At 37.4% G+C, this 15,990-nt stretch overlaps 1 protein-coding gene across 6 annotated transcripts in view; it reads left to right on the forward strand.

Moving 5' to 3' along the window:
- Positions 1-15,990, forward strand: part of COL19A1 (collagen type XIX alpha 1 chain) — a 207,534-nt gene that overhangs the window by 3,364 nt on the left and 188,180 nt on the right. For all 6 annotated transcript variants that reach the window (XR_011328356.1, XM_069804592.1, XM_069804595.1 and 3 more), the window contains 3 exons: positions 418-547; positions 9,172-9,246; positions 9,745-9,844. Coding sequence is in view for 5 of the 6 variants with exons in the window: in XM_069804592.1 (XP_069660693.1) it covers positions 454-547; positions 9,172-9,246; positions 9,745-9,844 (269 nt within the window). In the remaining variant the exon portion in view is untranslated. The remainder of the gene's footprint in view (positions 1-417; positions 548-9,171; positions 9,247-9,744; positions 9,845-15,990) is intronic.

A 15,990-nucleotide genomic window follows, 5' to 3' on the forward strand; every position in this document is an offset into this window, starting at 1 on the left:
CGTGTTGTCCTTCTTCGCTTTGAAGACTACTTCGGCAGTCGCTGGCAGTGTTGTGACACCAAGCAGTTTAGCTAATACATTTAAAATTGAAAACCTGGGATAAAATCAAAGAAAACTAGTTGTCGCTAATGAAATGAAAATTTAGTGCCTTTACAACTAATACCTCTGAGTTAATATTTCTAATGTGTTACTTCTGAGTTTAATAAAGAACTAAAGGAGTATGTTTGTCATTTATTTCTAAATTTACACAGGTCTCTTTTTGTAGCCCTTTATAACAGATAAATGATACACTTTGCATGTGACTAGCGACTTCCTCTTTTCTTTACAGTTAAGAAATTCTTGTTTGTAGCTTTCTGATGGGGTGAGGGGGAAAGGATAAAATGACATTGTTCTGAATATGATTATTTTCTGTTTCAGATTTATAGCTGATTGTTCACATGTGTCCAGGGGGAGATGATGTACATTGGATCCTGCATAGTTCGGCTTTGTATGGCAGTCTTCCTCCTCCTTCCTGTTTCTACTTCTGTGGCTGTCAGTGACCAGACAGGTACTTCCATTTGTCTCGCCCATCACAGACCAAAGGCATAAATCTCATGACTGAACAAATTTGAACAAATAATGAATGTACATGGAAAATAAGCAGTGTGAGCAGATAAAATTATATGAGACTTTTTTAATCTCTTTTTTTAACAAGTCTAAGTTTGAAGAAGTTCCAAAGCAGCCTTTCTGTTTCTTGTGCTTGGGATTCATGTTTGGAAGCAGCTGTAGTTCCTAGGAGTTTTGTTTTGTATTTTTTCAACTTACCATACGAAACAAGATTCTAAATCAGATCTTGCAAAACTTTTGTGAACAAAATTACGTGGCTTTATTAGAGCGTATCGGTGACCACATTGACCTAAACAGCCTAATGCTCATGTTAACCTCACCTAAACTTAATCCCCTGACAGGTCGTACATTTCACAGATGCAGAGTTAGAAAAAACCTTGTGCCTAAGAAGACGGGGAAAGGAATATAGTGGTATTGTTTAATCTAGAAGCTGTTACCCTTCTTCTGCAAATTTTCTCATACTTCTCTGTTTTCTTCTTTCTCTTATTGGCCACGTGTTATCTAGCTCTCTCACTTAAACTCTGCATTGACTCTCCAGAGTGTGGTAAATTCTGTCATAAAGGCACGTCACGTGTGCTTGTAGAATAAGTAATTGTCAGTTTTCTAGAATTGCTCAGCCTCAACACATACTTCAACTTTCTAGAACTTTCCTACAATTATGAGCAAGGAGAACATACTTGTTGCTATTTAAATAGAAATACTGTTCTTTTTCTTTTTTTTTTTTGAAAATGAAATTTATTATTAGTAATGCTGTTTTTCCAGAAACCTGATGAAAGATAATAGATGCTGTACATATACAACGACTTTGAACAACATATATAACACATTTGAAACTCAGACCCCAAAAATTTAAAAAGTCAATGACTAGCATAATAATCCTTTTACTTCTCCTGGAAACAATAAATAGTAACATTTAATAAATAATAAGTGTAATGTGTGGGCTCTAAGGTAAGAATAATGCGTTGTGAAGAGTCTGAATTTAAATCAAAGACTTTTTGGCCTTATATTTTTAGGGCAGCAAGGCTAAGTGCTCTACTGATGAATTATTCTTAACCCCTGTGAGACAGTGAGCCTACATCATAGCTGTGCAATTATTCTCCTCAGCTGTCTGAGAGAAGCAGAATGGGTTGCCTTCTCAGTCATTACTAGCTGGTGGATTGTATAAGGGAAGTTTTAAAAGTGCTAAAAGGGTGTGAGTGGAGAAGGTTCCCTAATAATATAAATTAATAAATTGAAACTTGAAAAATTTTAAAACAAAATGTCCAGGAAGCATTGTCTCTTTTTATATATTTTTTTTTTTTCCCTAATGAAAAGATGTTTTAGTAAAAGGTGGACCAGTCATAGAAGATGTGACAGATACACCGTTTATTAGCAGTTCAGTGTATCTGAACTGTATATGATATTCTGTTAGAAGTTTGTGGCTAGGCAGCCAGCAGGGAAGCTGCAGTTTTCCTTAACCTGATTGCCACAAATGGATCAAATATGGGTCAAATTGAACCGCTGGAAAGAATAGGAGAGATTGAACCTCTCCTGAGAATAACTGATGGCGTGCAATTGAAAAAGGCTTCTGCAGTTTGAGGTGATACAGGCAGATGGTGAGAAATAACAAGTAGATAGCTGCCAGATTGAGCTGCTCTGCCGACAGCAGAGAATAGGCTCAGAGTGAAGCCTCAAGTTGATAACAGGAAAGAGATTCTTTTAGAGACTGAAGGGATGGTTACTGTCCGAAAAAGAAATACAAATTATAGACCAGAAAGCAGGCGCTGAGAAAGAACAGACCCTGCGACAGTGCAGCAGTAAGGGGTACAAGTATGTTTCCAAGCCTTTTATTAATCTGCCCTGTTCGCTGAACCAAGTACTCAGCAACTCTGCAAAGTTGTCTTGTACTAGTTTGATAATTTGTATGCAAATGGGTCTGTTACAAATTGGAAATGTACTTATTTCAAGAAAAGAGTAATATCTAACCTCCTCTTTTTTTTTTGTTGGTTTTTTTTTGTTTGTTTGTTTGTTTTGTTCTTTCTTTCATTAACTGGCTCTTTCTTGGGCCTTTGTTTTCTCTCATGTACCAGCATCTGTCCTTCAGGATCTGCCTAGGCAATCTTTTTGGTTTTCTTCCTTCAACAACATACGCATAGCATTTACTTCTCACTGTGCTAATATGAAAGCTTTTCCAGCAAAGCCCATTTAGATAGGATCTTGGATTATTGCATTTACATCCTGAAATTTCTCACCTGATTTACTTGAGTAGCCTTCAAAACGCAAGGAAAAGTGTAAATTAAAGTTAATTTGAAGGGGAGGGGAGCGGGCTTGTGTTAGGGGAAGGAAATATCTTGTGCAAGAGAAAGGATTAACTTGTGTGCATATGTAGGGGAAAGCTATCTGAGCTGGCATTCCAAATATACTTCGGGACTTACTCATTGGGTCAATATTGTAATAATTAAATACCAGTATTGGAAAAAAATATCAGAGTGACAGAGTATGCTGGATCTTCTCGGAGCAGTCCTCCTTAGGCTCTGAACGTGTGCCAGTAACAATTAGATTCACATCAAGGATTTCTTTCAGTTCTCACTTGTCTGGAAGTTTTGATACGCTAATTCGTCATCAGAAGGAAGCACTCCCTTCTAATGACAGAATATAGCAAATCTGAGGGCCAGGGTTCAGGAGTTCTCCACAATCATGTTTTTGATCTGACTTCAAGAGTATTTTCATGTTGTCAACGTTTTGGTTTTTCTTTTTGTCGTTGGGAACGTTTGGTTTTGGAGTGTGGACATGTAGCATGGATGTGTCTTTCTGTAGTGACACATGGGGTTCTAATTTGATCATTCCTGAATGCTTCATATTAAGAATATTAATACTTTGTCTCATTCCCAGATCATTGCTGCTTTTTCGACTTTCTTTTACAATTACTGTTTCTCAAAGTCACTTGCTAACCCATGAAAAATGTAATATAAACAAAGTCCTGGGACTGTCAGGCATGGTGAATTTCCATTGCCTTTTGACGTGGAATGTGTTGTGAAAAGCATTGGCTCTAGATCATAATTTTAGATAGGCACTTTAACCCAAATACAGTGAGTGGTTTCAAGTATGCAAATCAGTTCATCTTTTTGGTTTTCATGTTTTAGTATGGCTGGATACTTCTCCAAATCAAGATAATGGCTCTACAGTAACTCTCATATACAGTGTATTCACGTCCTTCATGTATACATGTATTCATATTCTGAATATTTAAGGCTAGATCCACAAACTAGTGCTAGCATTGCAGTATTTAAGTGATCTTGCCACCCTTGGATTCCTTAACTTGTAGTTAAATACTAAGTCTTCTTGGGCAGTGAATAAGGAGCTTTAGGTATCTACAAGAATGTGGGTTATGAAAGCCTGCACACTGTGGAAAGCCACTTCAGCTAGTGAGTAAGCAGTACATAAGAGAGATCTCAGACCACAAAGGGGAACTTTCTCGGCTACACACATTATCCCAGTGTGAAGCCTGTAAACTAGATCAGCCCATTTTATTTTTTTTTTTAATGGAAAGGTAGAGGAAGAAAAAAGCATCAACTCTTACAGCCAAAATATTCACTTGGGATGTCATAGAATCATAGAATAGTTTGGCTTGGAAGGGACCTTTAAAGCTCATCTAGTCCAGCACCCCTGCAATAAGCAGGGACATCTTCAACTAGACCAGGTTGCTCAGAGCCCCGTCCAACCTGAGCTTGAATGTTTCCAGGGATAGGCCATCTACCACCTCTCTGGGCAACCTGGGCCAGTGTTTCACCACCCTCACAGTGAAGAACTTCTTCCTTATGTCTAGTCTAAATCTACCCTCTCTTAGTTTAAAACCATTACCACTTCTCCTACTGCAAGAGGCCCTGCTAAAAAGTCCCTCCCCAGCTTTCTTGTAGGCCCCCTTTAGGTACTGGCAGGCTGCTGTAAGGTCTCCCTGGAGCCTTCTCTTCTCCAGGCTGAACAACCCCAACTCTCTCAGCCTGTCTTCACAGGAGAGGTGCTCCAGCCCCCTGATCATCTTCGTGGCCCTCCTCTGGACCCACTCCAACAGGTCTGTGTCCTTCTCATGTTGGGGACCCCAGATCTGGACGCAGTACTGCAGGTGGGGTCTCACCAGAGCAGAGCAGAGGGGGAGAATCCCCTCCCTCGACATGCCGGCCATGCTGCTTTTGATGCAGCCCAGGATACGGTTGGCTTTGTGGGCTGTGAGCGTGCATTGCTGGGTCACGTCCAGCTTTTCATCCACAGGTACCTCCAAGTCCTTCTCCGCAGGGCTGCTCTCAATCCCTACGTCCCCCAGCCTGTACTGATACTGAGGGTTGCCCTGATCCATGTGCAGGACCTTGCCTGCCAAAGCTGTTGTGTTATTTCCATAACTGTCTAAATAGTCAACAGACTTGAAGTTGACTTCCCTCCTATATCAACAAAGTTGTAGATTCAGTCTCCTTCATTCTTCTTCCCACCCTTGTCTTAATTAACATGTATGTTGTGATGTAAATGTAATGTGGCTTACAGAGTAAAAAAGGAAAACAAAAAAATCACATCTGACTTTTTGGTACTTCTATACATGAGGCTTACAGGTATGTAGGAAATCTGAATTCTTGACCCTATTTGAAAGCAGGCCGGGTGAGTATTCTTATCTTCAGTACAAACACCTTTGAGGTGGACTTTTTGGATTTCATTGCTGACACTCGCAGGTATGTCGCACACTCTGCAGAGGTCCCCTATGTCTATATATTTATGAAGCCTGATCCAGTAAGTGTGAGACAAATCCTAGCTAATACAGGTTTTTGCCTGCAGCCTGAGTCCGACATGGGATGTGGGTATATGTTAGGTGGGACTTTGCTGTTTGGCCATGTTCATTTGGCCGGTCATGCTTACTGATGGAAAATCCAGTGCCCTTGCAATGTGCGTGTCAGTGGTGTTAGATGGCAGCTGAAAACTTCACCTGAACATCAAATTTAATTATAAAGTAGCAGATAGGTACTTGTAAAGTGAATCTAGCTGTTACAGGTTACACTTGATCTGGAGGAGCCAAGAGTGCTTATTGGAAGCTACAGTTCCCAGTCAGGAAGTGCACACAAGAGATGTCTGTAAGAGTGAGACAGAAGCATGTACCAGAGACTTCTCTGTCCTCGTTTGCACGGAAAGGAAAACTGGGCATGGGGCCTAGATGGAAGCTGCAGTGTGCTTCAACAGGTGCCTTGATCATTGCAGGAATTCAGAACATGCCATTGCATGTTGCAGCAGATATGTCCAGATGCAACGCCCTTCTTTTTTTTTTTTTTTTTTTTTTGCATAATGCTGTTAGAAAACAAAAAAAATTCTTACAGGCATCTTGTGGGAGAGACAAAAGATGAGTGGGGTGTGATATATCTGCTTAATCTGCATAAATACATATTTTTTAAATTATTAGGTTGATTTTATAATAATAAGCTCCTATGTAGAGCTCATTCATTTCTAAAGATTAAGGTCTGTAATTTGTCCTATGGATAAGTGATCTGATTAACTTATATGTATGTTAACTTGAGCTTTGACATCACTATTTTAATATGAATTGTTGACTTCAATCAGACAGACCCAGTTTTATCACATGCAGAGCAATATAGTGTATAAATGTAAGCTTGTTCTTTTTATTGCTTCATTAGTTTTATAGTAATGTATACTAACAGGGCAGGTAGGTGCATGGTTTCCATGACTGGATTAGCAGTAAGGGTTTGTCTTGTTCTTTTTTTTCCTGAATGTCTTCATGTAGATCTTCTAATTCAGCTACCCACAGGATGAATGGGTAAACTGTCTGTTTTGTCTCGGGCCAAAGAAAATTTAAAGATCTGCCAGCAGTACTAAAAATCTTGGAAGAGGCTAACTATTTGACTGTACAAACTGTAACTTGTAGAAAGAATTTTCATCGGTCTATAGCAATGACAGTTGTCAGTCTCGGTATGGAGAAATTTGGGGTTTAGTATTTTAAAGTTTTGCCTTAGCTCTCTGGTAAAAAGAATAACATTGAGCAAATGGAGTGCATTGGCAGCATGAGATAGAAGAAGATTCATACTAACCCTTTCAGTTCTTCAGGACATGTGGATTACAACCAAAAAAGTAACACTTAAATGGCCTGTCTATGCTGTGACTTTTATGCCACTGATAAAAATAGGTCCACAGTCCACTCTGTGGCATGTAAGGAATCGTTGCTATCATCTGGATAACACAGAAATTAAGGCTTGAGTCTTTATTTGGACTTGGAAGAAAGTGACTCGGGAGAATAAGCTAAAACTCCCTAGTCTTTCATGGCTCAGCCCTCATGTAAGTTAATGTTGGGGAAAAAAAAAAAAAAAGCATGGTTGTGTCGCAGGTGCTCTAGAGCTTAGTATAGCAGTTGAAGGTAAAATTAGCAATAAGTAATATCTGGCTGCTCTTATTATAAGTACTGTAAAGTAATTTAACGAAAAAGGGAAGCTGCCCCATAGTCTTTATATCTATATTAAAAAAAACTTGGTTAGAAAACATGTAGATATACGAGAAACGTTTGTCAGCGTGTGTGTGATATGCTGTTGCGGTTTCAGCCATAGCAGGCTTCCTTTACACCAATATATTTCTTTTAGCTATACTTGTGTAACTCTACCATAACCACATTTGTTGTTTTAGAGCAGCTAAAGACAAAAGTCTATAGTTTAATAATCTGTGTAAGTGATTGAAGGCTAAGGTTTGTAGATTGAAGGGTATCTAAGGTGAGCCTGTTTCTGTCCCATAGTGTGTGTGTGTGTATACCAAATGGTGTGTTGAAAATTGCTATGTTAGTGTGTAATTCCAGTGAATGCTTTTTATGCTACATAAAACTCCCTGCAAACCAAGAATGATGAAAGATTTCGTTTCAGTTTCAGAGATTTCGACATGAGTATTCTTTATAGTTCTGTGTCTTTGCTGGGGAAAGGGAATTTACAGTGTTTTTAATGCATATGTTTCATCTCATTTGTCATGAAACTTTGTATCTATCTACCTGTATAGGTAAATGTGTGTATACACACATATTTATGTATATATATGAAGGAAAGAAAGAATACATTCTCTTAGAGCCTTAGAAATAAATTAATTTATGAGCGATGTTACTTGTAATTGTAGATTGCAGTTTAGATGTAAAGGACATGGAACTTGATGAATCTTATGAAAAAACGTCTTAGATGTGGTCTGTTCCTTAAATAATTGACATAGCTTTCATTTACCATGCTGCCAGGAGGTATCTTTATATCTGCATTATATAATTCAGTTTCACTTTTACTGGTTATTTTTAATTAGCCATTCTTAATCCAGATCAAATACTATAACATATTTAATAGAATTTAAAACTTCTGGAGGGTAATATGCTTTCTACATTACTACAGAATGAATGACAGATTTCACATGCTTTAAGATTACAAATACAGCTATTTTGAATGCCAATGTTCAGTCTGGATGCTCTTGGAAATCTTTAAATATAGATGATTTCCAGGTTAATGGTTGGACATTCCTCCTTACTTTTTTCATTGAACTGGCACTTCAGAAAATCCCCTTGACCTTCTCTGTTCAGCAGCTTCAGATATACCTTGGCCATCTTTTTAGTTGCGTCGGCTCATCGTGGAGCTCTGCGCTTGATAAATGCATGGGCCAAATCCTGCTTGTAATCTTCTGTTTGATAGTTTTACTAGGGTTTAGTGGGGCTATTTGCGAAGTTTGTTAAAGAAAGAGCCCTATTTCTGACCCCCACACAAAAGTGACATTTCTCTGTATTTGCTTCTTAGAAGTGTGTATTCCTAGGTATATATAACAAAAAAAAAGAAGAAAGGGCTTTATGCAAGTAAATAATATTGCATATTAATAATACAGTGTTTGATCTAAGTGCTCAGTTAGATTTGACCTTAGAATTTACCATGTTCCAGATTTTAGAACATTCTGGTTTTTTACCTAAATACTTTAGTTCAGATTTAATCCTCTGTAAAGCTGCTTAATTTTCAACCATTTTTTTTTTCAAAATATAGTATTGCTCACATTGTTTATTATATGATATGATTATATCCTTGTTAATCCACATTCTGAATTACTGTTCACTGAAGTAACAGTAGATTATTGTCATGGTAATTAAGCATTTATGTGTTATTGTTTCATATTCATTATTGGGGGGAAGGGAGATTTTCTAATAATATAGCCAGAAATACAAAAAAAAATTTAGAACAGTTGTTATTTCTTTATAGAGTATTGTAGATGGAAAGAGCTTGGTAAGAATTTAGTGTTTTTCTTCTGATTATATTGTTCCTGTGAGCTTTAATCATAAACAACTGAATTAAAATGTGTTAAAATTTGTATCTGCTTATATTTTTATAAGTGTAGTATGAAATCTGAAATATCATTGCTCTTATTTTGATTTTGTAATTTGGTTTATTGCTGTTTTTCATATCCTAAAGAAACAAAAAAAACCCCATTCCTGTTAATATTACTGTCACTGTCATGATAGTTTGTTCTGATTCATTTTTGTTTGATAGAATTTTGTTTGGTAGAATTTTATGATGGATACTAAACTGTATTCTCTTAAAGGTGCTGTGTGTCCTTTAATGAAAACAGTTGTCCATCATCTCAAAAAAATCAACAGAGACAGTCTTGGTGTTTCAGGTAAATGACTGCGCTAATAGGGATATCTAAATTTATTGGCTAGTAGTGGATGTAATCGTAGTCCTGCTGAAGCTGGCTTTAAAACTGAAAGGACAGTACAGAATGCCACCCCCATGCTACAAAAGCTGTTGTTTTTAGGAAGGTGGGGTTAAAACCAGAACATGTTGTTCTTGGAAGGTATTGGTTCAAGGTCTGCATTTCTGCAGATGCTCATTTCTGTTGCTTTTCCCAAACTTCCTTCGTTCTTATCAGTTCAGATGGTAAAAGGAAATAACAAATGCATTTCTCAGGTTGCAAAGTCATCTACTGAGTGAATTTTGCAGATAGCTTCTTTGCTGGTAAAATGAATATTGGAAGTTCTCTGACTAAAAATACTAGTTTTCAAAATGGCTTGTCAACGTGTACTCTAGAAAGTCACCAAGCATGCCAAAAGTCAGTATTTACCTCTGTTTTTTAAATTCCATTAAATAAACTAAATCGTTATATCATATTTCACAGGGTTTGATCTGGCAGAAAGCTTTTCTTTGAGGCAAACATCTTGTGGAGGGGAAAAAATCTGTTTTAAACTGGGAAGCGCACCTCTCGTCAGAGAGACAAAGTAAGTAAGATACTACTTTCATCCTAAATCTTTAAAAGACAGAGCTCAAACTAAATGCTACTAATGAACTGAAACACTGAGCAGTGTATACAAAGGATGCCACAAAGACAAGTCTGTCTGCTTTCAGGCATTTTCATCTGTAACAGTACTTTCTTTGGGAAGCTTTTTGATTCAGGTGAGTTTTTCTTCTGGAATCTGGTAGAAATTTAATTGTGAATATCTATTTCTCAATTTTTGATTCTGATACTGAAAACTCTGCTGTTTATACATAAATATTTATAAAACAAAGAACTTTCATGGTATGACAACAAGTGTTATTATAATCTTCCCTACATGAAATTGGCTGTCCTCTCTCTCATTACTGCTGGCAGGATTAAAAAGAGTGTGAGTGTGTCACCATTTCCTTAAATGCTATTTTTTCATTATTATTCCCCCCCCCGTGGAATTGGCATCTTGCCTTTGAGCAGCAACAGAATGGTGGGTACTCAGTACAGAGGTGAAACTAGGCAGCATCCTGTTCTGACACAGAGAGGGATGAAAGGCAGAGACTGCATGAAAAATCAAAAGGAAGGTGAAAGACAGTAAGGCACAATAGAATTGGATGGATTTCAGTTTGCACGGGGACAAGGAAATGGCAAGAAACAGTTAGGAATGTAGTTTCAAGTTCCCCATGCTCAGTGGAGAGAGAGAGGATCACCTCAGAGCTTCTTGGTTGAGATGTGCTCCAAGTCATGGGACTGTGGTTTCTGTACAACATGTTCCTGTGATGACGAGGGAAGCAACTACATTCCCGTGCCTTCAGGTTGAGTATTCTCTGTTGCAAGAGGTTTGGCTCCAGCTTGCCTAGGAAATAATACACCCAGCCCTCGGACTTCCCCTTTGCTTGGATGCTGGGCAGAGCAAAGAGGGGCTGTGGGCAGCATGCAGCTGGGGAGAGGGAGGAGAGATGAATTGGAGGCACCCAGACACAAAACTAAGTGATCTTTGGGAGAGGAGAATGATTAAAGAAATAGGACCTAAATATTCTAGATTACTAGATAGATTCTAAGATTTTCCGACATATTACATACTGTAAATGCTAAATTTTTATCCTGCAAAGTTAAACAAAGTAATTGCTGGGTTTTTTTAAATACCGTGGACGTTAGCTATTGAAGGAAAAATTACTAGATAAAATTACTTGACACACAGAGAGTGCTCTATTTTTATTAGGGCCTTCTCAGTATTATCAAGATTGTCTTTAGAAGAGGAACAGGTAAAATTAGGTGCCAACCATACATGTCTATACTAAAAATATTTTGGAAGTTTGATAATAAGAAAACTTTTTTTTTAAAATCCATTATTCATTTTTCAGAATTTTATGGATTTTTTTCAATGGATGGGAATCTGAGGGAAACGTGAGACTACAGAAGAGTAGACAATCAAGGCAATAACAAAAAAATGTGGGGCAATTTTCCTCTAGGAATAAGAAGCTAAGTAATGCTTTGTATGCAGTGAAATACATATTGCAAGCTGACTTAATTTATTCTGAAACTAAAAAAATCCGTGGCAAAAATGGAGTGAGAGGAGCTAGAAATTGGAGAAGGGTGAATTATTTAAAATTCATATTTGAGGGAAAATTCATGATTCGAAGGGATTGATTTCTAGGAATTTGGTGGTATTGCAAGGGGTCTGACAGGTGATGTTGAAAAATGTAAAGCTTTTTTCCTAGCTTTTACTAGTAGGCCTGAATACTAATGTCTGTGTTTCATTTTCTTCTTTTAAAACCAGTTCATTAGTGAAGGCAGTGAAAATGGGGAATTCACATCATGGCTGATAGCTGTGGCTTCGCAAAGCCTTAACTCTTAGCAGTTGCAAGGAAAATAATTGAGAAAGACAAAATACATTTTTTTTTTTTTTTTTTTTAACTTTCTTTATGGAGTGGGAGAGAAATCTGATATCTTTTTCTGTATTTTATCTGTTCAGGTTTTGGGGGGGAGGATGACTCTTTGAGACAAAAATGGCTAGTTTTTCATCATTTTCCACGTAACTTGGGGAGGGGATAAAGAATTTCAGGAAAGGGTAAACCTGGAAGGCAGGTGGTTTGGCTTTAACGGTCTCTTGCTTCTCACGTTCCTCTCCCTCCCTGTTGTTTTCTTCTGTGTGTCCTCATTAAAGAATTAAAGAGAAAATCTGTCTGGTTTCCCCTAAAAATATGCGTATCTAATGGATGAAAACTAGCTGGATGAAGCAACTGAGATGATTATTAATAAAATGCGTAACAGTGCTAATATATAAGTATAGTTAGGCTGAAAATTAATATCACGTTATTGATGTTAATAAGGTACAAGATAAGTTTTTTTCAGTCGGCTTGCTGTGGAAGTAAGTAGTACCTCTTACTGGTACTCCCTCCTGAACAAAATATATCTTCCTGAACAAAAAAAAGGGTTAAGTTGTTTTCAATAACATTCAAGCATTGCAGAATTTCCATTAAATCCTAGTTCTTCATGGCAATAGTCTTGCTCATGCTTTTTGAACCTTTCTTCATAGAGAAATGCACGTCGTAATTAAGAATAGAATTTACTTTTTTTATTCACTATGATGAATATGTAATAGCTTTCTGTTGTCAAGATAACACTTCAGACAAAATTTTTTAAAATTATTTGTTTAAAGTATTTTTGATACTCTTTTGAACTTCTGAGTTAGTTTTTAAAAATAAGGACAGAGGGCAGTCAGGAGCACAAAGTCAGGTTTTGACGCGGTGGGGTTACAGTGAAGGATAGTCAAGAACTCAGGTATCCGTCATCATAACCTTATAATTTACTTTACCTCAGTTATCCATGTACAATGTCTTGTAACTTATTATTTTTATGTAAATCTCCTTCTCTTACGTTACGTCAGGTTGTGTGGTTCCAGACCCCTTGTGTTATTAGATGCACAGAGGTTTTTAGGATCATTCTGCCACAGAAAATATTTTAGTAGACGTGGTGTGCAGTAAGCAGCAGAACAGTGTTTGTTATCCATCCTGCAGGAAACTGAGAGTATCTGATTAAGCTGACTAGCAAGTATCAAGTAACTTGGCACATCTCCTCTTGCATTTCATTCATTCAGTTGTAGTGTGGGTAATAGAAAGCTATGCTGTGCCATTTTTCTTGTGTGATGCCATTTTGGTTTTTTTCAATGGACCTGGAGTAGTGTTGCACCTATTTATATGTTGTAAATAATTTACAATGCAGTGTCAGCTTGGAAAATTGATTATGTCTATTTACGCTGGATTTCAGTTATATCTCTTACCTTTATCTCTTCTTGTGGGGTGTTCTGTAGGTATTTTGTCTTGTGATAGGAGATGGATAATTTTTCTTATACTCCATGTAAATGACTATTAAATATTAATTCAATTCTAATAATATTTTCAGGATTAAAGAGTAATTTTTAAATTAAAAAACTGTGAGTTACTTATTGCAATTCTTATATGGACATTAATAGAAGTTATTCCTAGATAAAGTAGTATAACTGAGCCTTTGAATCCTAAAGAAATTCACAGTAAAATACCATCATGCAGACAATCTAATTATATAGTCATAATAATAGTAATTGTATAATGTTTTAATTTTATTTCAATAAATACATTATGGAGTCATCTTTTGTTCTCTAGAGTTTAACGCGTACTGCCTATGCAGTGTATTCCAGTTTGGCATAGAGTTTGCTGGCAAAAGCAGCGCAGGGCTCTGTGCTGATAGCAACTCCTTTAGGTCTGCCAGCAGTATTCAGTACTTCTGGACATGAGGCCTTGTAGGCTAATCTTTGTTCTTTAGTTGCCTTAGAGTAAATAGCACTATGATGAAATAATTTCACTGTCCTTGTCTGAAGATGCATCAGGTGTCAGTTGTTTCTTCATTCTCACTTTTCTGGGTTGTTGGTGGGCCATTTTTTTCCCTCCTTTGAAAGCACCAATAAAGGAGATAGTAAGTTGATTTCAGCTGAGTTTCAGAATGGTTTTGAAATGGATGTTTATGATTAGCAAATCTTAATGGCACAGTCATGGCTTTCTTATTTTGTAGTTTATTTGGCTTGACAAACCGTATTAATTTATTGAGGAGATTATTGTAGCTGGCTGTTAAATGATCTCAGAGTTATAGCAGTTGGGATTCGTCTCATGGCTTTTTTGGGAATTCTTCCCCTTTCAGTGTAAGATACTGCAAAAGAACTTGGGTTTTGACTGTATTTGGACTACTGAGCTCCATCAGCAATGTTATCACTCACTGCTGCCAGAAGAGCTGTGGCTGTGGCTTGGGCCATATTTCAGAGAAAGTGTTTCATCTTCTTGTGAAGTCTAGTTACAGGATGCAGAAATACTGTTCCCGTTTCTGTCAGTATATTCCAGGCTGGAGGATTCTTTCTGCTAAGAACAGAAATCAATGATGAAAGGATCTTTATGTGGGTTTTTTTGTTTGTTTTTAATGCTAACCTTTTTAATCACAAAAAATGCATAGGGAATTGCATTTCCTGGGGCATAGGTGGCATCAAGCGAGGCAGTTTCTGTGCTCACCATTAGAAGCCTTTTCATAGCTAGCACTTTGCTCCCCAAAGGCACCTATCTCTGGGTGGCTTTGCAACCATTTACTTTGCCGTATGTTCTTTGGTTGTATCTGCTGAGACTTCTTTCTTCACCAAAATAATACTGAGTTCCTTGCATGTGACTTCAGCTGTCAGTGAATGTCCACGTGGGCATCATTTTTGATTAGTTTTGCCCGTGGCATGTGTTTTGGACAGCAGTCGGGTTCAGCAGTCTTCTTGAAAAATATTATTAAGATATATATTAAGAAATAGTATACCTATTTCTAAAGTACAGTATAGAATGGATAGATATGAAAATCACCGGTTTCCAAAAGCTCGCATTGAAAACTTTTAAAACATCTACTGAAATGGCAATGAGGTGGCACCCCTGTTTGGAGGCAAGTAGTTACAGTTATGCTAACCAGCTTTCAACTGTGCTTACACGAAGTCCTGCTAGCCTTTGGTCTATTAAAATATTAGATAGTTATGTAAGAAACTACCTCACCCTTCCTATATCGCGTATTTATCTGAGGTCATTTGAGCTGTTGGAGCCAACAATGCTACGACTGAAATGTCTGGTATTTTGGTTGCAGGGTATTTTCAAGAAAAGGGCCTTGTCTCTGGAATTTGCTTCCTGAGTGTGGGAGCCTGAATTTAGTACAAATCCTGATGCTTTCTTCAGGTCTTTCAAAGTAGTGGATCAGAAGCTGCAGTGATACAATCTTTCTTTTTCTGATTCTGGTTGAAAGTTACTGAAATTGTGTACTTTGTGTTTCTTTCCAGAAACATGAAAACTTACTGCATTTTATAAATTAAAAAAGAAGGATAATGCAGGGATTATTGTTGAAAGAATAAATTGGAGCTGTACCTACCATGTAAATACCAATTATTTCATTTCATAACTAAGGTGAAAACTGGGGCCTCTTACCGTGAAAAATGATAGGACAATGCTTCTTTTAAAGAATGAACACATGTGGGTGTCTTTTTCTGTGTATTTGGGCTTGTTTCTACCTGACAATTTACAAGAAATATGCCAAGAACTTTTTATAAAATTTAAAATTCAGGCATTAATGGATTTTAATTGCTATATTGGGCTTGAATCATCCTGTAATTTAACGTGCAATTTACTGTGTGGAAAGAATTGGGAAAGTAAAAGTAATGGCAGAGAGGAGGCAGAGGGGAATAGTATATATAAAAATATATAGTACTTACATTGAAAGCAGACTGTGAGGGAACAGAGAGCAGAAAAACTATTTCAATTATGCCACTGGGTGTAGCAAATCTGAATTCTTTGATTTGTAGTGTGTTCCCCTGACAGCAGAGCATGTCGTGTGGCAGCATCATACCAGTTGAGCTGGTAAGACGATGTAGGATGAAGCAGAGTTTCTTTATCTTTTTTCCCCAGCAGTGTTGTTCTTGCCGTAATGCACTTGCAGATAAAGGGAAGAAGCTTTTGGGAGATGTGTACTTTAAGGGCACTGGTCCACAATGAGAGCGTGCAGGAGACCAGCAGTGTTTGTGTGGATCCCCCGTGTGCCTCACAGTTCAGGATGAAACTTAAGGCAGGCAATAAGCAAATCACAGAAGCACTGGAGGAACAAATAGCAAAGGCA

The sequence above is a fragment of the Haliaeetus albicilla genome, chromosome 17, assembly GCF_947461875.1.
Source record: "Haliaeetus albicilla chromosome 17, bHalAlb1.1, whole genome shotgun sequence".
In the NCBI taxonomy this organism is placed as follows: Eukaryota; Metazoa; Chordata; class Aves; order Accipitriformes; family Accipitridae; genus Haliaeetus; species Haliaeetus albicilla.